Source organism: Camellia sinensis, chromosome 14, assembly GCF_055761805.1.
Source record: "Camellia sinensis isolate YWXY chromosome 14, ASM5576180v1, whole genome shotgun sequence".
Taxonomy (NCBI): Eukaryota; Viridiplantae; Streptophyta; class Magnoliopsida; order Ericales; family Theaceae; genus Camellia; species Camellia sinensis.
In genome coordinates this window covers 19,805,973-19,829,446 of record NC_138974.1, presented here as the reverse complement: position 1 = coordinate 19,829,446, position 23,474 = coordinate 19,805,973, and the positions used below count along the sequence as shown (strand labels likewise).

The window sequence follows — 23,474 nt, the reverse complement described above, 5'->3', positions numbered from 1 at the left end:
GAAAGGTGAGAAAAGGAAAGGAGTGTTGTACTACATATATTAGATACAGTTTGATGAGTGAAGAAGAAGTAAAGACTTATTTGGTCAAATGAGAGAGTTGAGAGTCAAAATACATTGGTTTTGGTGCCTACCAGTTGTAAATAAATTTCTTGCAGAAAGTGTCGGATACGAGAGACAGATATTGGCTTTGTTTGGGAAGCCGTTGGCTTTGTTTGGTTTGTATTTAAGAAACATATTTTGAGATAAAAAGTATAAAAGTTTGTTTAGTTTCGTTTTTTTTTTTTTAAGATATTTTGAAAAATTATTTTGAAAGAGAGTTTTAAAAAAAGTGATTGATTTGATGTGTATGAGAGAGAGATTTGTTTGAAAAATTTGTAAACCAAACAAGTTTTGGAAAAAAAATTTGAAAAAATTTGTTTGATTTGATTGCTTTTGAAAACTTATTTGTAGAGAATTTTTCTCAAAATTTTTTGAAAAACACAAACCAAACAAGGCCGTTATTTTAGTAAGTTATTTTAGTTTTTTGCTATTTTAGTAGGTTAAAATTTTTATGTTTGGGAAGATAATTGGATTTTTTTGTGGTTGGATGTGATGTTTGTGAGAAAAAAAGTGAAATGATTATGAGTTTAATGTGATATTTTGTCTTATTAACTATTTTAGCCTATTTTGTCTTTTTTGTAAATTTAGCCTAAACTAATCTATTTTTTTTCTTGCCAAACACCCCCCTTAACCTAAAAGTTCAGATTCTAACCTAAAAGTTAAAAAAAAAGAGAAGTTATTACAATAATTAAAAAATTAATAAAATTTATTTGTCAATTATATATTTTAGTTAAAAAATTTAAAAGTTATTATAAGTTATTATATTACTCTTTATTTTTTGTATATTTTTTCATAAAAAGTAAAAAATTTATTAAAATAGCATAATCCCAAACGATGCCATTTTTTTTTATTCATTTTTATTTTTTACACATTTTTTTTATTAAAAAATCATTTCAAATAATTTTTTTTCATCTTATATTTTAACCAAAAAATTACTAAAAAAAAAATTCTATTCCCAAATGAGCCTTGCTTCCTCCTAATGTTTGGCATTCAAGCTTGAGGTAGTACAGGCCTACTAGCGTATGCTCGTGTCTGAAGGTACGATGTAAATAATGTTCGGATTAGAATATAATTATAATTTTAACACTATTTAAATTTATTTTTTAATTTGATAAAATTACAAATTTATTTTAAAATTTTAGAATTCTCACAAAACTCCTCATGAAAATTCACTTTTACTTATATAATATATATCTAGATAGATAGATGTGTCTGGCATACACACAGTTTCCACTAGCATATATACAATATTGGTTTTGCTTATATAATTATACGGAAATTGTATGTATGCCCGTAATGTCCTAGTGTATTACGGACATAAATACATTGTATAAAAATATGTGTAAAATATATTGAACAAAAAGGAAAAAATAAAAAAAAAATAAACAAATAGAAAGAAAAATAAAAATGAGAGAAAAAAAAAAGAAAAAAAAAAGGAGGAAGATTGGATCATGGGATTATAGAAGGACGGGTGAGAAAAAGAAAAAGTAAGAGAGAGAAGCGGGAAAATAGAAATGTACATGTAGGATATTTTTTGAAAAGTATATCTCAGTCATTGTTTGTTTTATAATTTGAACAGATCTAAACCGTCCAAATGTCCTAGAAGGACAAATGTGTGTAGAATAAATTCAAAAATCATCTTACTTTATTATATAGATTTTGAGAAGTTAAAATTTTAATTAAAAGATTAAAAAGTTGCTGTCAATTTATTCTCTTTATTTTTTACAAATTTTTTTTCAAAAATTAAAAAATTATTTTAAAAATAATCAATAGAGGCTGGGGCATTTAAGTCTTTATATTTATAATAATTACACTCTTAACCATTAACAAAAACAGTTGAAAAAAAATAAATTTCATTTACTTGAGGCTTTTAGCCTACCATTGCAATTTGTCCCACCCTCTCGGGGTCCCACATTCTCATCTCCTGCTCTCTTTTGCATAATTTTTTTTCCTATCCTAATAAGAAATTTGAAACTGCAGAGACAATTAAAAAAAAAAAAGCGGATCTGGAATTTGAATTTGTCTTGAATGGCTTGAATTTCATTTTGTTGGTCGTTCGGTAAAAAAGTTGACAGTTACGATCGACAAGGTAACGATCGCGGTAGACATGTGTTTCACCCGATCGTCCAGTTCATCGACCGGTAAACACAAATCGAAACCATTCGAGACAGTTCAATTTCAAACACTAAGAGTTTTTGTAAAAAAAATTCACAAAATTTTGTCATGAAGCCATGCCTCAGTCGACTGACTATCAACACAACTTAGGATCAATTTTTGTTCGTATTTTATTCAAATTTCCTTCACTTTTGTTATTTCTCCACAAATTACTTTTCAAGATCTAAATAAAATTTAAATGAACTTACATTTCTTATGATGACTCACCCAAAACTCCTCTTAAAGTGGAGAAATTGGGAGCTCTGTAAAACACTTTGAGAGTGCAAAATAGCTTTTACCAACAAAACAATCAAAAGATCTAGCAATTATTTAGTATTATTGATGACATATGTAATAATGTCAGAAAGATATCTTGATTTTAATTTTTTATGAAACCCACATGAATCTCATAAAAATTAAAGGTAAAAAATGTATTTATAACATTACCGTAAAATACACTGAATAATTTACATAAGACCTGGCAATATATGTGTTTGCAAAGCAATGAGAAGTTGTTGCTTTGCTTTTTTTAACTTTTGTTTTGGGTGGTCAAAAAGTTATTGTGGGCTACCATACATACCATCATTGGGATCTCAACTGTTTCCATCCATCAACTGTGACACCTAAAGTCCATTTCTTTCTCTCTTTTTTTCCCTCATACTCTCATGGGAACCAAATTATGTCCACCTTTCAATCATAGTTTAGGATATTTATTAGGGACCCATGCAGCACCAAGAGCTCCCAAATTGTCCTTCCAACTTATGAAATTCATATTCTTGTCAAATAAAAAAAAAAAAAACATAAAATTCATGTCAACTAGCTTTAATTTTTCATACTCTCAAGAGCATCTTCAAATCATTGATATTATAAAAATAATATCAAATTCAAATTTTGTTAGGTTAGAGCAACTCCAATGCAGAATGTTATTTTAACTGCCCAAAAGTCAAATATTAACAAGTCATCGTGTACAAAATATTATATTTTGGCATTTAAACTCCAACGTTACAATTGTCAAAATTTGACCCAATCATCATATTAGCTCTGTGAGAAGACACCATCAACTCCTTGTTGCGATTGAGATAATCCAAATGTTTAACTATCCAAAAGTCAAATATTAACAAGTCATCGTGTCCAAAATATCATATTTTGACATTTAAATTTCAACGTTACAATTGTCAAAATTTGACCCAATCATCATATGTGCTTTGCTGGAAGAAACCCATCAATTCCTTGTTGCGATTGAGATGCACCAGTGCATTTATGTTGGGGTTGAAATTGGTTTATGACGCAGATGTGGCAAGTATGATAGCAGCCAAACCTAGTGCTAAATTCCGCACAAGATTTGGCATTGTCAAATTTTGATAACTTGTTTGGCAGGACATTGGAGATCACAAAATAAGAAGTGTGCTATATTTTTGAGTTTAGGAGCTTCTTTGACAATGCATTGGAGATGCTCTTATAGTGTTTGGCAGTGCATTGGAGAGCCACAAAATAAGAATTGTGCTATATTTTGAGTTTAGCAGCTTCTTTGACAATGCATGGGAGATGCTCTTATAGTGTTTGGCAGTGCATTGGAGAGCCACAAAATAAGAATTGTGCTATATTTTGAGTTTAGCAGCTTCTTTGACAATGCATTAATTGGAGATGTTTTACTGTCAAAATATTACAATTCGGCAATCTAGCAATAATGGTGCAAAATGTTATTTTTCTATTTTTCTTCACTAAAATTCAAATGAAAATATTGTGGATCTCATCACGAGAGATGTAAAGAGAAATAAGTTTTGCCAAATTTTAGCTAGTGTCAAACTTTGTGCCAAATTTGATGCAAGTTTTGACTATGCTAAAATTTAACCATAGTTTTAACTTATGGTTAGGAATGAATTTTTTTGAGTTCTTGCCAAATTTAATTTTGACAAGACTTACAGCAGATTGCTAGAGACTTACTGTATTTTTTTTTAAATTTAATTTACCCAAAAAGAAAATGTCCAAAAGCTACATCACAGCACAACCTACTGTGTAACGTCTATTTAAAATGCTTTAGGGAGCTTCTATTTCACATACCAAAAATTTTTAGCGCACATTCTCTTACTATACAGACAAAGGATTTTAAAATTTTATAACCCACCATCTCAAAAATACTTTCACCTTCTTCAAATCCTAACCCTAGCTAGCCACTACATGCAAACTCTAATCCTAAACACGCCTAGCCACCACCTATCACCATTCCTGCTAGTAACCACAACCTACCTCCTCTCCCCATCACTCTACCATCCACAACTCTTTCCTTTCCTCCCGCACCCTTCCCTTGAAGGCCCCCATCCTCTACTGTGGTCTCCCTACTGCACCCCAAACTCTAAATTTAACACCACAAGTTGCACCCGACAAAACCCAAGTCGCCTACCCTCTTTGAGGTCAAAAATTAAACTACTTCACTTCAACAGTCAATAATTGAACAAACTCCAACTATTCGATTGTTGAAAACCGAACTAAATCCACAGGTTCAACCATAGTTTTCCTAGTGGCAACTAGAGATGGTGGGGTCACAATTTTGGGGTAATGGTGTGTGTGATCTATTGGATTGTTGTGAAGGCAGTGTTATTAAAGGTGATAGGCGCACCAAGGCGCCAAGGTCTCCTGGAGCCTAGGCTCAATGCGCAAGACGAGGCGCGAGCTTCACCGAAATGAGACGCATCTTGTACAGAAAAAAACATATAATTTAATATAAGTAAATAATTTAGAATTCAACATAAACAAAATGAAATGTAGTGTTTTTTGGAGATTATGAATTAGGGCTAATTTTTCTTTTATCATTGATCTGGGTTGAATGCCCAATGTATTGTCATCTTTGATAAGAATAAAAATCTTTTGTAGCTGCACCATATTAAATCAATGGTTAGATTTTAATCAAAACCAATTAAAACAACAATAAAAAAACTCCTCAAGATGCAAGTCTTGGGCTAATCAGGCACCTTATCACAGCTGTTTGGCCTAGAACACTACAAGGCACAAACCTTGGGACTGGATGGGACTTAGACCTAAGCGCGCCTTATCGAAGTCGCCTGGCCTAGAACACTATCTTGGGCCTGGATGGGACTGGGCCTAGGCGCACGCCTAGGCATGCCTTTAATAACACTGGGTGAGGGAGGGTTGGTACTGTTGGGGGAAGGTTGGTGGGGTGGCTGACAACTAAGTGTGTCTAGGGTGGTGGCAGGCAGGCAGCTGTGGTGGTTTGGGGACTAATGTTTGGGATGGAAAAGATAAAGAGTATTTTAAGATAAAATTGTAATTAAAGAATGAGCATAAGATCAGCAAACCACAGGAGGGAGAAAGATGGAATCAACCCCCAATGTTTGAAATTCTAGTAAAAGTACAAATACTTTGCCACACCATTTCAGCAATAGTGGGTTAGAAATTACCCACCAACAAAAGCACCAGATAATTTTTAATAAGATTCCGACAATGATATGCTAGCTCCAAACTTCGGTCCAAAGATTATTAACTGCCAAAATATCACTCAAATTTTGATTCAACAGATTAGGCTAATACTGTCCCTGAAATGAAAACAAAAACAAAAACAAAAGCAAAAACGCATATCAATTTTATAGCATTTTCATTCTTCTCTTCCACTGATTGTCCACCTAAACTCAACCCAATTCAACATCATATTCTTCTATAATCTATGTACTTAAATACAATATATTTTTCTTTTCAACTTCATGTATCAGCTTTCCCTCAAAAAGGACTGAGATCTAAACACAATGAATATTTAGTTTCCACAACAATTATTATTACTGGAACAGCAGGTCACAGTTCTTATATTTCTATATATATGAAGCTGCGTACAGATAATCATACAAGAATTAAATATTTCCCTTTTTCCATGATTATTGGTCCAATTGATATATAAGAGTATATAAGTGCAATTTTTATATCTTAGAGGCATCAGTTGTTGAAACTCGGCTCAAGGCAATGGCAGTCTTGGAACCTGATGGGCGGCCCAGATACTTGCTAATGAACTCCCCAGCCTGTAAGAGCTTCCATATATCAACATTGGTTTTCACACCAAGCCCATGAAGCATGTACACAACATCCTCTGTTGCAACATTCCCTGAAGCTCCCTTGGCATATGGACACCCTCCTAGGCCCGCAATAGAGGAGTCGACTGTGCTAATCCCCATCTGTTTACAAAAATCACAAAGGCAATTTAGTTCAATGTGTGTGTTTGCGCGGGCGTGCATAGCTTATGTGTGCACGCTTGTATTTCATGGAGAAGGTAGCTCACTTGGAGGGACACTAAAATATTGGGAAGGGACTGGCCATAAGTATCATGGAAGTGGACTGCAAGCTTCTCAACAGGAACGACAGCCATTACAGCTTCAAGCAATGGAAGAACATTACCTGCACCAAAGAAAAATCAAAACAAGGTAAGGACATAAATAAGCATAACAAATTTGATATTCTAAGATATACACCAACTAGAATGGAAAAAATTGTTCAATGCATAAAGTGACTCTCTTACTGATTTTCCTAATCCTATAATCAGCTATTAATACATCCATAGAATCAATACAACAAAGAAGACTATTCAAGAAAAGCATGTGTCATACTTGAGGTTGTACAGTATATGGGTCTTAGCCCTCATACATGGCACCTCCTGGCCATGCCACATCATGGCTTCCTCCACAAGCCTTGCACACATGCATCTGCTGCCAGTGGACAAGTGGGCCAATCACCAAGTCAAGCTCCTCGACCATGCTTGGCCTTGTGTCACGGGCCGACTCTTTTAGAGGCGCAGCGGATCAATTTTTGCCCGTGTGGCGCTCAAACTCCACCAAGTTTAAGCCCGCCATAGCTCGTTGACAAATCGAGTGTTGATTATCTCACCCGTTTGAACATTAGGTCCCAATGCTTGGTCAAGCAAAACAACTTCACAAGGAAGCTCCGTCTTCACCCGGATGCCACAAGTAGGCCTGATGCCTCAAGTGCACCAAGCACGGCATAAGTCGCTTCATAGCGCCAAGCTTACTTCAAGCAAGGTGCTCGCCCAACTTAGGTTTATGTCATCAAGGTGCCTAGCTACACAACAATGTGCTAGCAAAGGTCCTCAACTTAGTTGACAAGCCAACATTGCTTGTTGGGTCTTTAATAGCATCCCGAAGTGTCGTAGGGTCTAGCATGCCTCAATAGATGCATATTGGATGGTCGCTTGGTCATGCGAAGCCCACAAGCCACCGAGGGCCAATCTCGTGCCCACGGCGTAGTCCTCGTGCCCACACGTGTGCTAGATTCCGCCTAAGGCCATTGCGCACCTTAGCGTTGCACCAACGTGTAGCATGAGTAAGGCGACGTCTCAATCCGTAGCTTGCTCACAGCATAATGTAGTCCCTCAATGGACGTAGTCATTGCGTAGCTTGATGCCTTCGTTCGATAGCACACATATGCGGTGTCGCCTTCCAACCGCTTAGCTTAAGCCACGGGATCCCCTCGTGCAAGGTCGAACCCAAACCAAGCACTAGAGTTGGCACACGAGGCCTTTAGTGGTGCCTCGATAGCCCATTCGGTCCAAAACGAGTCCCAAAGATACCAGATTGCGTGGCATAGTGGAAACAACGTAGAGGACCTCTCACCCGGGAGAGACGCGCAGTGCCTACATCTTCGCACCGTCCACGGGGCTCCCAAACCCACATGGAGACTCTAGACACCACTCTGGATGCCTACAGCCCGCCCTTGAGTTGCCCCAAGGTTGCTCATTTCAAACCCAGTTTGGGCGGGGAGGTTGGTAGGTAGCACACCATACCCCTTTATAGTAGCTTGTTAAGCCCTTCTTCATCTGGCAGGAGGAAACATCATACATGTCTGAGGAGTCATAATGACTTATATGGGCTGTGGCTTTGTCTTTTGTTGGCTATTGGTGGCATACATGCCTTGGGCTACTTGGGGCCAATGTTAGGCCACGTTGGGGCACTTCCAATGGCCACTGTTGAGAACTCAAATGGCCACACCACCGCGAGCGAAACGTCACGGAGTTAGCCTTGCAAGGCAACCCGTGACACCTTGCCAGGTTCACCCGCACTAGGGTCGTTTCCCTCAATAGCTCCTTAGTAGAAGGAATCATTCGAGTTGCTCACGATTCTTCCTCAGAAGAGCGATTTTGCACTTCTAACTCATATTCGTAGAAGAATCATGAGTTTGATGCGAGAGAGACGCGAATTTAATCACGAATCTGTCTTCTTCTCAATACGAGCTCCATCGCGGGCCATCGCAAGACCTTCACAAGCCATTGCAGACTTCTCCCTTCCTCTTCGCTGGTCTTCGCAAGTCGCACATAGGCCACCGCGACTTCTCTCTCCTCTTCGCTGGTCTTCGCAACGTCTCTCTCTCTCTGCAAGTGGTTCACAACTTCTCTCTCCCTCTTCGCCAGGCATTACGACTCTCCTATCTCTCTCTCTCTCTCTCTCTCTTCAATCTTACTTCTCTTCTCAGATTATATAAATATAAAGATATATATGAAATATGTATGTATATAGATATTTTTATTTATGTTTTTATAAATTATACATATATATGTATATATATGTTTTTATTTATAGATTATATATAACCTTTATAAATTATATATATATATCTATTTTAATTTATATATTATATATTGCTTTTATAAATTTATGTGCATTTATTTATATATTATATTTATTGAATTAACGTTATTATGTTATTTTTGTAAGAAAATAACATAAAACAAATAATTTTTAACAAAAATATTTTAAAATAAATAGATTAAAAAGTAATAAAGATATTTTAGAATAAATGAAAAAAATTCTAATAAAAGTATATGATTAGAATATTTTAACATATGATTTTTTATACTTTTTATTTATTTATAACACATATAGTTCCATAAAAAATATAATCTTACAATATATTTTTATATATTATATAAAATATATAGAAACACTCCCAACCAACGATTCTTGAAATATCCACGCTCCCGATCCCGCTTCGTGTAACTAAGTAGCCGCATTGAGCGAGTCAGATTCCCCCACACTTGCCACTAACTTGCTCTATCTCTATCACTTGGCTCATCAGTAAGCCCACCAAGTGAGATCTCCAATCTAAAAGAACAGATGCTCCAACCACGATTATTTGGGCTAGGAGTAGGGTCCAAGTACCGTGCTTGGGACCACTAGAGGACTTGTGGATTGAAAATTAGACCCAAAGGTTTGTTCAGATGCTCGCCCAGTTCCCCTTAGGAGATGAGGCGAGTTCAAAGTAGTCTTAGAGAGAGGGGGGCTCTAACCAAGAACTGAGGTCTCAATGATTGTATCATACCAACCTCTAAACCGCTCTAGCATGCCCAGAAATAGATGTGTCATACCTACACTTCCTGTCCACATATGAGACACCCCTTGAGGCCAACAATAGAGGTTACAATGTTGGCCATGTTTTCCTCCATTTTTCCTAGCCAAGGGGATCACACCACATGTACTTAAATTGCCTCCCCCTGGCTCACCACCCTATATATGGGGACCTCCATGTAGGCTATGGCACAACGATCTTGCTCTCTGGACCACCAGCTCTCCAGTACCATCCTCTCTCTCCACTAAGGTTGTCCTTGGCTCTCTTCTCTTCCTCTTCTGTTGGTCTGCCGCTTTCACAGAGTCTCAACCAGCTCATTCCTCACTTCCCACAGAGTTATGTACTAAGAGATGTAGAACTGAAGGAGAGAGTTGTTGCCCATTAAGTAGACGGCGAAACTTGAAGTGACATGATATCAACTTAACAAGTGTTTTAAAAAAATAAAAAATAAAAAATAAAAAATAAAAAAAGAAAAAGAAAAAAGAGAGATTATGTCACAATCCTATCCCACCCACACTAAGATAAAGTCGTGACGGGCTAGCAGTCATGGACTACCAAAGGCGTTACTAAATAAATATGAAGTACTCCTGTAAGTTTTTAGGATATAATCTGTTTTTATAACAGAAGCACACAATTCTTGAATCTGTTTATCCCACCATCATCCATTCAGAGTAAGTGCGTAATTTAATGAAATAAAACAAAAATATTTCTTATTACAAAGCCAACCTAGGTTCTTTTTACATTAGTGCAATCTTAAATGAAAAGGAAATACAACACAAACTTCACAATGCTAAGGCAAGAGCACACAAGTCTTTACATCATATTCACATATTCACAAAGCTTGAATCTTAAAGCCTTGAAGCAACCATCATCACCTATATATATAGGGAAGAGTGGTGAGCCAAAGCCCAATAAATATTGATATATCAAAGTTATTTTAAGACAAGGATATCTCCATAATAATTATAAGTAAACTAAAAGCTTCGAAGCTTAACTTGCATTTGAAGCATAACATATCTTATGCATTCCCATTTACAAACACGGTGATAATGTCCATGACAAAGACAAAAAAGGCACTGCTTGAGGAAGATTTGAAAACTTTTCGAAAATTTAGAATTTTAGGAATTATTACAATTGAAAGGGCTCAAGCCGAACAGGGCTGAATGCTTATGGGTCCTAGATGATAGGGCCAACACCAAACGACCAAATTGGGCCAAGCAGCCCAAGTATGACTGAGCATGTACATTGTTCCCAACTATGCAAGGTTTGGTCGGCTTGATGAGAGCCCGACTGAGCAGCCCCTGGCCAACGTTGGCCATCCCGAGCTAGATGAGGCTGCGCGACGCTCTACACTGGTTCTAATGTGGACTAGAAGTGACCAGGTCATGCCAGGGGTCATTAGAGAAAAGTCAAAGGAGCTGGGAATTGGGTTTATCGCGCATCATCCTCACCATGATCAAAGTAGAAGAGCCAGTCTCTCAATGGGAGGCGCACATGGCAGATACTCAGGCGGACATCATGGAGAGAGAGAGAGAGAGAGAGAGAGAGAGACAAGCCTATAAAGCAGAGACCTTAGACCAGCTACAAGGTATTGAACAAACCCCAGCTCTTGCTTCCATACTTCCTCTCTACCAATTTCCCAACTTGAGCATCGGAGGGGCTTTTTTAGCCAGATGCCCGGCCAGGTACTTTGCTTGGTTCCATTTTTCCAAAAACACTTTTCAAAAAATTTTACTTTATTGTTTTCCGTATTTTTTTGTTTTTACTGAATTTTTTTAATATTTTAAACAGTTTTTTTTTTTTACTTTTTAGACAAACCTAACATAAATATACCTAAAAAGTAAAAAAATTGTGAAAAAAACCTTTTAAAAATTCACTAAATACCAAAAATACAAAAAAAAAAAAAAAAAGAATTCAGTACATTTTTTGTATTTTTATGTATTTATTATTTTTTTAAAATATTTTTTCACAAATTTTTTACTTTTTAGATACATCTAAGTAAGGTGTATCTAAAAAAGTAAAAAAAAAATGTTTAAAATTTTAAAAACATTCACTAAAAACAAAAAAACACGAAAACCCAAAAACCCAAAAACTCAGTTTTCAAATAACTTAATCCAAAACACTCAAACCAAACACACTAATTGGTGTTCCTTTTTGTAGGAAATTCTTGTCCGGACCACCTAGACCAGTTTCAGAGCTCCATCACACACCTTGCGGATTTCACCCCCGCACCACAATATTAGAATGTCGTTTAGATTTTAGTATAGAAATTAATTATTGTCTTGTTTTATTTTGGAAACTTTTAAATTAGGGTCTTCTTTAGTTGCCTATAAATAGGCCATTATGTACAAAATTATTTAGGTTTGATTATGAAATTGAGATATTGAGTATTGAAATTTAGGTTTATTTTTATTTTCTTTGGGTGTAGTTTTTCGTTTCTTTTGGGGGGGTTGAGATAAAGCTTTTTGGCTAAGATAGCCAAAAAGTCACAAAGAAAGCCAAAATGTCACATTTTTACACATTAATCAATCACTTTTTCGCATACAACCATCTATTCAACCAAAAAACTATCCCAAACACACTAACTTTTTATATCTCATAAAAAAGCCAAAAAGCCACTAAAAAGGCCAAGTTACCAAATGAGCTCTTAGTTTTGTTCTCTTTTTCCAGCCATCCTACATCACTAAGAAGGTCGATGATGAGAAGCCCAAAGATCACAAAATTTGGAATGCAACAAAGAATGCCAAAGAAGGCATGGATCAATGTTGTGAAGAAAGACATGAAAACCAATACTTAAACAAAACAAAAAAATATATATATATATTTGCATGTAGATAAAACTAAACGGTGACAAAGGACACTAGCTGCCAAAAGAGGCAGTTAAGTAGGATAATGTTTTCTTAATTTGAGCTCGATGAACCAAAAAATTATAAACATTATAATTTACTCAAATTACTAGTAATGGATGACAGAGATACTTTTATGTACACCTTGGCCATATGTGTATATATGTCTGTCAATTAAATTAAAAGGCAAATAAGTTGAAACAATATATTGATAATCCTAAGATTATCACTGAAAGATCATTGTAAGCAATGGAAAATATATGACTGCTTAGCAGCATAGAACATTTCCTTGGCCTCAAAGGTAAAGCAATCCAAGATGATATCTAGGGTGGCAAAACTCAAAGTTATCGGGTAGTTGAAAAATTTGAAGGTGAGCGGTTTATTAAAATTCTGTGGGTAGTGACTGGTGACGTGGTCGGTTTTAGCCTTCGTGGAAGATGGTGGGCACTTCAATGGCCAAGGAGTCATTGGAGGAGAAAATCAAGGTGGCCTGAGAGAGAGAGAGAGAGAGAGAGAGAGAGAGAGAATGGCAATGCAGAGAGACCTATTGATGGAGTAAGGGGGCCAAAAAGATGAAGGTCGTGATCAATGTTGCATGGATGAACCCCTAATATAAGGTTATAAACCGTTGCCATCTCACTGGTACACGTGGCCAACTTCCTTTTTTCAACAAAATAGAGGTATCACGCCTACCTTTGGGTTCCAGCAATCACAAACGATGAATGCCTAGGCCTTGCTCCCAACCTAAGGTAACATGGTAATCGTTAGTGCGAATTCCAAACTAAAAGGATGTAGAAGGCATTAGGGAGTCATGACCCAACATGAGGGTCATGCTACCACCGAGTAAGCGTGACCGAGCAAAGGTATCTGAGCAACCATTCCAAATGGGAAAGAGGCATGGCAGGTCATGACTTGGAAGACTCATCTGGCCAAGACATGGGAGTACTGAGCCATGATGTTGTTGAGTGGGCTTAGTCGAGCAAGAGTACCTCAGCTTGGCCGAGTAGTGCTCTGGACCACAGCTAGGGGCTCCCTGTGCTTTGACTCATTGCCATGTAGCGAGAGTGATCCAAATACACACGATATCAATAACAAAGATGTTCCAAGGTAACATACGAGCTATTTGTAGTAACTAAGTGAGCCTATCAAAGCAATATAGCGATTAGGTGGTTTGGAATCGAAATGTGATCAGCCACAGATTTGTTGTGATGACCACAGATCCTGAGAAGTATCTACCTAGGGATTACTTTGTGTTTACAAGTGTGGAAATTCATGATACTCAATTACAAAGAAAAGAAATACATATGTTGTCACATGCAAACTATATTATTGGTAGAAGGAAAGATCATAGAAATTTAAAAACATCAGAAGAGTATGAAGCCATGGTTATTTGGAGGCAAATAGTATCTAAACATATACACAAATTTACTTTTCATAAAAACAGATAAAAGTGATGCATCTGAATCACCACTTCAAAACAGTTCACAAGAGGATTACATTATTTGTTTGTTGAATGGAAACAAACTCCAGAGGCAGATATAGACTAATTATAAATGTGTCATGCAGTCCAGACAAATCATGTGGTCAAATTAATAAAATATGAATTAATTATATAACATTACCAGGTGTTCCAACTCCTATGGTATCACCAAGGGAGATTTCAAAGCAGCCCATATCGTGAAGTTCTTTTGCCACGTGTGCCACTTTTGAAGGAGAAATAGCTCCTTCCACTGGGCACCCAACCACGCATGAGACATACCTATTTAAAATTTGAGACCAATTTTTTGTCTTAGTGACAGCTACAATTATTCAAAACATAGCTTTTCTTTTAGTGGAGTATTCAGATGTGAATACAACTAAAGAAAAAATGACTTAAATCTGTTTTCTGAAATTCAAAAACAGAATGGTAACTGGCATGAAAAATCTGACTTGATTCAACAAATGACTATCTATAGAGTTTATAACCTAATTTCCAACTCAGTTAGCAATGACAAAGAAGTTGTATCTTAACTTTGTTGGTAACTGAAGAAACATTTAATCATAAAATATAAACAAAAGTGTTGCCCCTGGAATCATTATCTCAGAAAATTGTTAATAAGCAAGTAAACCATTATCATCCAGTAGTTAAATCTGCTTAAGCACGTGGAATACAGAAATACGGTTACAGCCCTTAACAATAAAATTAAAATAAATAAATACAAAGAGTTCAGAAAATTGTACGAGATTGTAAAACTGATAAAAGACTTAACTAAAAATTCAGCAAAACGATCACGAAGAAGATAAAGACACTTGCAGGAACATATTACTTGTGACAGAACCAGTAAAAAACAATGCCCAAATAGAACACATTAATGTGTGTTTGTGATGATAGAATAGAACCATGCACAAGAGTACTGAAAGAAAAGGCTTGTACCAATGGTGAGTGTCAATTAAAGGCAAAACAAAACACTGACCATTTGACTGACATAGCTAAAACTTTAGAGCGCAGAACTGATGTAATTGAAAACCAAAGACCTAATGGAAAAAAAAAAAGGGGTTATTAAGTTCCTTAACAATCAGTGAAATACAGATAATATGTCCAAGAAGACAATGTAAAATCCAAGCACTAGATAGCAGTCATGTAGCTTAGCTGACAGAAACTAGCAACTACAATTTTGCAATAAACCCATCCATTGCAAGACTGCAAATTTGTAAACTAGTATGATTCAAGTTATGTAGGTTTTTTTTATTGACGATGCTTTGCACACAACTCAAATAAGACTTAGCAGTGAAACATAAGAGAATATGACTTACTATTTGGTTTAAGAGTTTCAACAAAAAAGAAAACAAATACATACCCCCGAACAGGAATTGATAGCTTTTTAGCAGCCTGAGCAACTGCGCGATAACGAGCAAGACTCTCCTCAATGCTACAATTAATGTTCGACTTTGAAAACGATTCAGAAGCTGATGCAAAGATAGCTACTTCCTTTGCCCCAGCTGCAACAGCTGCTTCAAAACCCTGGCAGTGATTTGCACAACAAATTAGAAAACTCCCTTCACATAATTATGACACTATTTGAACTCATGTTTTTCCCAAACAATGTCACCCACTTTTAAATTAGGTGTCAAAACAGGCAATCTTGCACCCTCCACATTTCTAACTGCTTCCATTACATCCTTCGCATCCGCAAGCTATTAAAACAAAAAAGAAAAAGAAGAAAAAAAACAAAGAGATAACAATTAAAAGCATGTTACTTTTCAGCTAAATGGGGAAAAAAAATGCAAGGTTCAATTTTAAAATCAAGGAAGACACACAAAATCAACCCCTTTACACTGCATACAAACATGCAACATCAAAGAAATGGGAAGACGGGATAAGGATGAAAGAGTGGCAAAACCTCTGGCCAGTCAATTGATATTCCACCTTACACAAAATACAGCAAATGAAATTATGAAGTCTATTACTAGTGGAAATGACTTTAACAAACATACCCCTTTTCTCACATTCTGTATATTCATCTCGAATCCAACACTTATGACCAGAAAAGGCACATGAAGTATGTTCTTCCTTACCTCCTCACTGGAAAGCATTGTCCATCAGAAGTTTACTCTTCCACCAGAGGGGAAGCAAAGATTTTAATTTGGGCCCCCCAGACCTGCCACTCATCTTTGATACACACAGCACAAGAAACAAAGAAAGTACTGTCCATCAGACCAGGTGTTAAAGTGACTTTAGTTTTCTAAGCCTTAACTTAATAGACTACTAATTGTCAACTGCTGGCCACCTCATTGCCACCAAATACGTTATTTCATTCTTAAGTATTTCACTCTCAATTAACCCCATTAGGCTATGTTAGCATCCTACATCGGATGCAAACAGTATCCAAAATGGACTCATAAGATAGGGCAAAACACTTCTATCTTGGAGGGGTCATTTAGGCTTGGAGCCAAAGGGACAAATCTGTGAGGCCGGTTGTTGGACTGGGCCATAATGAAAAAATACTTCCAGGTCAAGGTTGGGCCGCACGTCTTACAAGGTATCAAAGCCACGGTCATACCTACGTTGAGATGGGGATGTAGGCATTCACATTGGATGAGGATGATGTCCAAATGGCCTTATAAGACAGCATAAGACACTTCTATCTTGGAGGCGTGTTTTCGATTTGGAACCCAAGGGGACAAACCCATGATATCGGCTATTGGGTTAGGCATAGCAGACAATATTTCCAGCTGGGGGCTAGGCTATGCGTCTTACAAGCAAAACGTAAGGTTGTAAATGAATATGTGTTTATCTTTCTTAATTGGAATAACCAACACAAATCCTAGTAGTTTCTAGGTAAGAATCTTTGTTATCCTTCTTTCCTCTTTTCTTGACTTTCATAAATCTTCCCTAAAATCTATGGCCACCGCTTTCCTTAAGGCAACCTGTATTATCATTGGAGCCGAGCCAAGTTTGAGCCAGGCTTGCACTATATAGTAAGCGCATATATGTCATCCCAAACCCAGACCAACTCAACATTGGGCCTAACCTAGCCATCCCAAGATCAATCCTAAAAAAATTTTAAATCCCAAGCCCACCCACTTAACCCAATAGATATGGACTATTAATTTTTATTTTTATTTTGTCTTGAAGGGCTATTAAATTTTTTAGATATTTTTAATAATTATTTTAGTTTGGAACATTAACAAAATTCAATTGTAAAATAAATATGGCCTTTTAACAAACGGTTTAATTTAAGCCCTAAAAAGAAAAATATATATTTTTCTTATCATTTATTATTTTTTTAGTTTATTTTGTAACAAAATAATATAAAATTAATATTAATATTTTATAAATGGGATGGGCAGGGAGCTCCTAATCCTAAGCCAGACCAAAAATTAAATGGGCTACAAATCTCAACCCAACCCGGCCCTATGGGCTAAATATTTTTCCCAAGCCCTAGAAATATCGGGCTGGGTTGGGCAGGCCACATGACCACCTTGCATCAACTTCAAGCAAAAGTTACCACATATGTGGTACTACCTTCACAATCCAACATCTGCATTTGAGATCCAAAAATTAATAGACAATTATTCTGAAAGATAGCTATACAATTCTTTCCCTTAAGATACTTTCATTGGAAGCATGGCTTATGGGATAGCTTTTGTATTGATCTTATCTGTTTGAAGTAAAGTCGCAGACATAAAAGATAATTAATTTTTAATTTTGACTATACAAGAGTTAAGTTTTCAGTTCCGATCTTTCTTCAACTGCACGAGTAACCCAGAAGAATACAAGCTAGGAAAGTATTCCACTACGGGAAACCACATTTTTTCCCCCTCAAAATAAGTTACATTAAATGATTAGGTAGTGAAGTCAAAAATATTAAGGCCCTAAAATTTATTTCTTCCTGAATATTCCAAGAGCATCTTTTATTGTGTCATAAATTGCAGAAACCCTAGTTGGGTGTTGATTGCATAAACCTGCTGAAAGAAACTCGCTGCTGATATAATTTATACCTTGAAAATGTTTTTTGAGATCTCAATTGCATGCTGTCTGATGTTAGCTTGGCGCTTGACACAAATTTCTAATCACAACTGTTTCTCGTGATAGTCAATTGGAAGTCACCTCACTCCCTCTTGCCTAAAACCTTGAGCGGCACAAGACATTCTCTTCTTAGAAACAACTAAAGCTAAGGGTTTGAGTGTAAAATGGAAACAAAATTTCAGTGATAGAACTCAATTAGATACCTCAAAATTGAAATAAGAGTTGCTAGTCAATTTCACTGCAAGCATACCCAAAAAAGATTTAAAAAAAAAAAATTAAAAAAAGGAATAGAACTAGTAGCCCAGCTCTTTTTCCTTTACTAAGCAGAACAACAATCTTAATTAAGAAAACGGTAAGAAGAACTAAATTAACTCAATTGGACTGGTGCGCAAACAAATCCAAGTTTTTACCTTGTCACAAGAAACAAAGATAGAAGAAACTGATTAGTGCCACAGTTTTGTTTCAGTTGTCTCATCATCCATATGCGGAATTTGTTTTTATAATCTAAATCAAGTTGAAGATATAGAAATGCCATTGTTTAATCATTTAGCTAGTAAACACCAACTAAATTTATCATTTGAGTACAAAGATGTATATGTAAAAGCTTCCCAACCACATCAAATCTATGGTTCACCCACATAGTAAGTATGGCATGAAGTCAGGGGACAAAAAATGAAAGCAGTGCATTTTCAAGGGGAAAAAAAACATTATCAAACTTACTTGAGGTACCCATTTTGGCGAGACAAAACTTGTGGCCTCAACAACTGACAATCCAGAAGAAACTAGCCTACGTATCAGTTCTACCTTCACAGACGTAGGTACAACATTCTTCTCATTTTGTAACCCATCCCTTGGACCAACTTCGACTATCTTCACATACTTTGGTATACCTTTAAAAAATTGCTGAATCCAAATTTCAATTGAAAGGTTAGAGCAAGCAATCCCAATATCAAAGAAAGGACAATCAATAATAAAAAATTTGAAGCCAACAAATTGTAGAACACCAAAGACAATTTTAGTAATGGATATATTGCACTAGATAACTTGTTGATCAGCATTTTGCACGATGAAAGGGCACGTTGAGTTGTGCCCTACTGGCATCACCCCAACACTTCCATAGGGAAGGTTGGGAGTTCAAGCCCAGTATGGGCATGGTTGTTTGGAAGGGGTGGGGAATTAAGGATGGTTGGGACATTTTGCAGATGAAAAAAAAAAAATGACACATCAAAAAGCGTAATAATGTGATTAACAAGTTGAAACCGACTTAGTTTGAAGGAATAGATCAAACAAGAAGTTTCATTTCTTTGAGATATACCTTGTTTGTTATGTCCCTCATGCCATTGTCACTGCAGTAGGAGCTATACGGATGGTCAGGAAAATACCGTGAATCACACAGAGTTCCATACACCACATGATTCCTGCCTAGGCTTGAAGTCCTTCGATTGGATATGTCACAACTCTTTCGTCTTCTCCATGCGAATGATTCTCTTGCATACTCTTCAAAGTCTTCACTGCATTTGAACAAGCGTGCATTTGAGTGTATTTCACAAAATTGTAACATGATGGATGAAATATGTTTGCACGCTATGCTCATTTGATAATGATTAATAGTGTATTGACGATGTAAGTGGTTTACCTGATGATAATAATCATTTTAATTATAAATAAATAAAAGAGAGAGAGATGACGCCCTCAAAATAAACCCATATTGACCATAACATTAACATGCATTTATAAAAGAAAACGAATCATTTGAGTTATTCATCAGAGTATTCTTATTGAAAGACATCACATGTAATATCCTGCAACATCAAAATAAATGCCCTAAGGGCTTACATCTTTCCAAGCTAACACTTGAACACAAAAAGGATGAGTACTAACTCATTTACAAGTTAAGCCCTAGGCTTGAATGTTTACATGAAATCTCAAAAATAACAGAATAAAACATATAACTAAAGACAAGTCTTCAAAATCCCAAACATCAAATCCTTCCAGGCTAAGTCCGTGGAGGTAGCTTATCACCTGAACCTGAAAATGATGTTCCCATAAAGGGTGAGCCACAGCCCAGTAGAAAAATACTAAACCAAATATAAGCATTGAATAAAGCTATAGCATTCAATAGATGGTTAACCAAGATAATCAATTTTATCATTAAACAGTCTCATGACACTAATGTCTAAGACACATTTCACTTTCCATTATTCTCAACATGGCTCAGAACCTGGCCAAACTTACAACAGTGAATTGTATATCATATTCATATTACTTCCAATATCAACAAAACAAATGAGACTCATGCTCATATCAAAACACTTCATACTTCCCATTTGATACACATTTTAGTGCTGTATCAATAATCATGTAAAAACACTTCAATATAATAAGCACACATAAAAATGGTGCTAATGGAGTCCATCCCCTATCTCCTCCCAAACAAAAATCCGGTTTAGAGGTCCATCCCCTATCTTCCCCTAAACCGTGGAGTACATCCCCTATCTCCTCCCAAACAATATGCATATGCAATGCTCAATCAATACATGTAATTTCTGTATTAATTCAATAGTCTAAATTTATGACTTAAACAAATTGATTAGTTTCAATTTTCCCTAATCCGCATGCAATGTCTACAACAAGCACGACTATCCTCCACCGATAGCCCAAAACAGTTATTTCTAGACTCGAAAAATAAATATACCAACAATTCAATAGGCGAGTGATTTATATTATCCAACTACACCATTTAATCAATAAATTCCCCAATTTCATGGATTTAACCAAATTCCCCAATTTCCTTAAATTAATTACTCAAATCAATTTAGCAATTCAACTAGGGTTTTTTTCCCAAAATTTTCAAAGTGTCCCCAACCTATCGAAATACCAAACTTAGAACAAAGCATATAAAATGGAGTAGGAAAATCCCTACCTCGAAGAAAATAACCCGTATGGAGAAGATGGAGATGAAGACCAAAGACCAACGTGCTCCAAATCCCAAGTTTCTCAGATTAAAACGAAGCCCTCAACTCACTCTAACTTTTTAATAAAGGATCTAAGGTAGAAACTCACTCTAAGTAGATCAATCGAAAGAGAGAAGGTGTGTAGAGGGAGAGAGAGAGATAAAAACACTCCAGGGGCGGTTTTTAAAAAGTTATGAAGGAAAAGTAGGTCAAAAAGTGATCCAAAAAGTGAAATCACGGACTGATATAATCGACTCTACGCTCGAGCGTAGAAAGCTCCGCTCGAGCGTAAGACACAGAATCATGCTCGAGCGTGAAGAAAGCCGCTCGAGCGTCGATTGCACCCTTCCAGAAGTTTTGCAGGCGCTGGCACCCGCTCGAGCGTCAAACGCCCCGCTCGAGCGGAGGAGCAAAAACAAGGGATCACGCTCGAGCGTAAAAACTACCGCTCGAGCGGAAGAACTACAGAGCAAAATACTGGGAGATGGAAATCACGCTCGAGCGTCAAAATTCCCGCTCGAGCGGAGAAGCAACAACGAAGGGACCGCTCGAGCGTTAAAACTTCCGCTCGAGCGTGAAGGCCAAAATCTGGGCATCACCTATTGGCATCTAAAATCAACCAACCTGTAACAGACCCGCCCAACCCAACCTATACTTCAAATACAAAGAGATTAAAGGACAACGACAACCAATAAGTAATGACAGGATCCACGGAACCTAAGTCCGGATACAATAATTTAAAGAGAAAAGACCGGGGTCGCTATAACCTCCCCTCCTTAAAAGAATTTCGTCCCCGAAATTAAGCACAAGGTTTCGAAAACAAGTTTTTCTCAAATTCCAACAATATGATAACTCACTAATAAACAACTTGACCCAACACCGGCCATTCCATCTCTTAACAAAGAGGCATGCCACAATATGCAAAACAACCATATATTTCAACCTGCATTAACACTATGCAATTTTCTTTCAATTTCAACAATTTTCAATATATTCAATATATACAATGTTCCATTAAACTTCCATTTCGAGGCAAGTTCCAAAATATTTCCATTAACCAAAACATTCTAAATGTTTTACAGCTTAAGACATATATAAAAAGCTTTAAAGTTCGACAATATTACAAAATCTAACTACAAGATTACAAATCAATAAACATGTCCGGATATTTCTCGCGGACTTCCAACTCACGTTCCCATGTGGCTTCCTCCACCCCGTGATGTTTCCACAAAACTTTCACCAAAGGAATGGTCTTGCCTCGCAAGACTTGATCCCGCTTATCCAAGACCCTAACCGGTCTCTCCTCATACGAGACATCCTCATCAACTACTAAATCGGTCCAATCCAATACATGTGATGGATCCGGCTCATACTTCCGAAGCATACTCACATGAAACACGTCATGTACTCCGGACAACTGCGGCGGCAAAGCTAAACGATAAGCAGTCTCGCCAATCCTCTCAAGGATCTCAAAAGGACCAATGAATCGAGGGGACAACTTCCCGCTCTTCCCAAACCTCATCAATCCCCGTCTTGGTGATATCTTCAAAAAGACATGATCACTCACCTCAAACACCAAAGGTCTCCTCCTACGGTCGGCATAAGATTTCTGACGACTCTGGGCTGTAACAAGCCTCTTACGGATAAGTTCAACTTTCTCCGTCGTTTCCCTCACTAACTCCGGACCCAACAGAGGTGCGTCACCCACCTCGGCCCAACAAACAGGAGACCTACACGGTCGGCCGTATAAGGCCTCAAACGGTGCCATACCGATACTAGACTGGAAGCTGTTGTTGTAGGCAAACTCCACTAATGGCAAGTGCCTCTCCCATGACCCGCTAAAGTCAAGAACACAACCCCGAAGCATATCTTCAAGGATCTGAATAGTACGCTCGGACTGCCCGTCAGTCTGAGGATGATAAGCTGTGCTAAAGGTCAACTTAGTACCTAAGGCGCTCTGCAAGCTCTGCCACAATCTGGCAGTAAAACGAGGGTCCCTATCGGAGACGATCGTCACTGGAACCCCGTGCAACCTCACTATGTCCCGAATATACAAGTCGGCAAGATGATCTACTGAATCTCTAACGCGCATAGGAATGAAGTGCGCCGACTTAGTCAACCGGTCTACAACCACCCAAATAGCATCACTGCCCCGCTGAGTCCTCGGAAGACCTACAACGAAGTCCATAGTGACATGCTCCCACTTCCACTCGGCAATAGGCAAGGGTTGCAACAAACCCGCTGGCCTCTGATGTTCGGCCTTCACTTGCTGACAAGTAAGGCACTTAGACACGAAAGCTGCCACATCTCTCTTCATACCTCGCCACCAAAACTGGCGACCCAAATCCCGATACATCTTAGTACCTCCCGGATGCACTGCAAGGCGTGAATGATGAAACTCTCGAAGTACCTCCTCTCGATGAGACTCCGGCACAAACAGACGGTCTCGGTATCTCACACTCAGGTCGGGATACACCGTCAAACCTTTCTCAACCTTCCCATCAGAAATCTTCTCACGGAGGGATTCTACCTCAAGGTCGCCCCTCTGAGCCTCTA

The 23,474-nt window shown here is 37.3% G+C and overlaps 1 protein-coding gene across 1 annotated transcript in view; it reads right to left on the bottom strand.

The window, feature by feature from the left end:
• Positions 1 to 5,830: 5,830 nt before the first annotated feature.
• The window catches only part of LOC114257572 (hydroxymethylglutaryl-CoA lyase, mitochondrial), a 28,229-nt gene continuing 10,585 nt past the window's right edge, over positions 5,831 to 23,474 (bottom strand). Inside the window, exons 3-9 of the mRNA XM_028197353.2 lie at positions 19,280 to 19,475; positions 18,685 to 18,867; positions 15,549 to 15,629; positions 15,293 to 15,456; positions 14,078 to 14,214; positions 6,536 to 6,651; positions 5,831 to 6,431 (exon numbers count right to left, since the gene is read on the bottom strand). Coding sequence (XP_028053154.1) covers positions 6,180 to 6,431; positions 6,536 to 6,651; positions 14,078 to 14,214; positions 15,293 to 15,456; positions 15,549 to 15,629; positions 18,685 to 18,867; positions 19,280 to 19,475 — 1,129 coding nt within the window. The 3' untranslated portion in view covers positions 5,831 to 6,179. The remainder of the gene's footprint in view (positions 6,432 to 6,535; positions 6,652 to 14,077; positions 14,215 to 15,292; positions 15,457 to 15,548; positions 15,630 to 18,684; positions 18,868 to 19,279; positions 19,476 to 23,474) is intronic.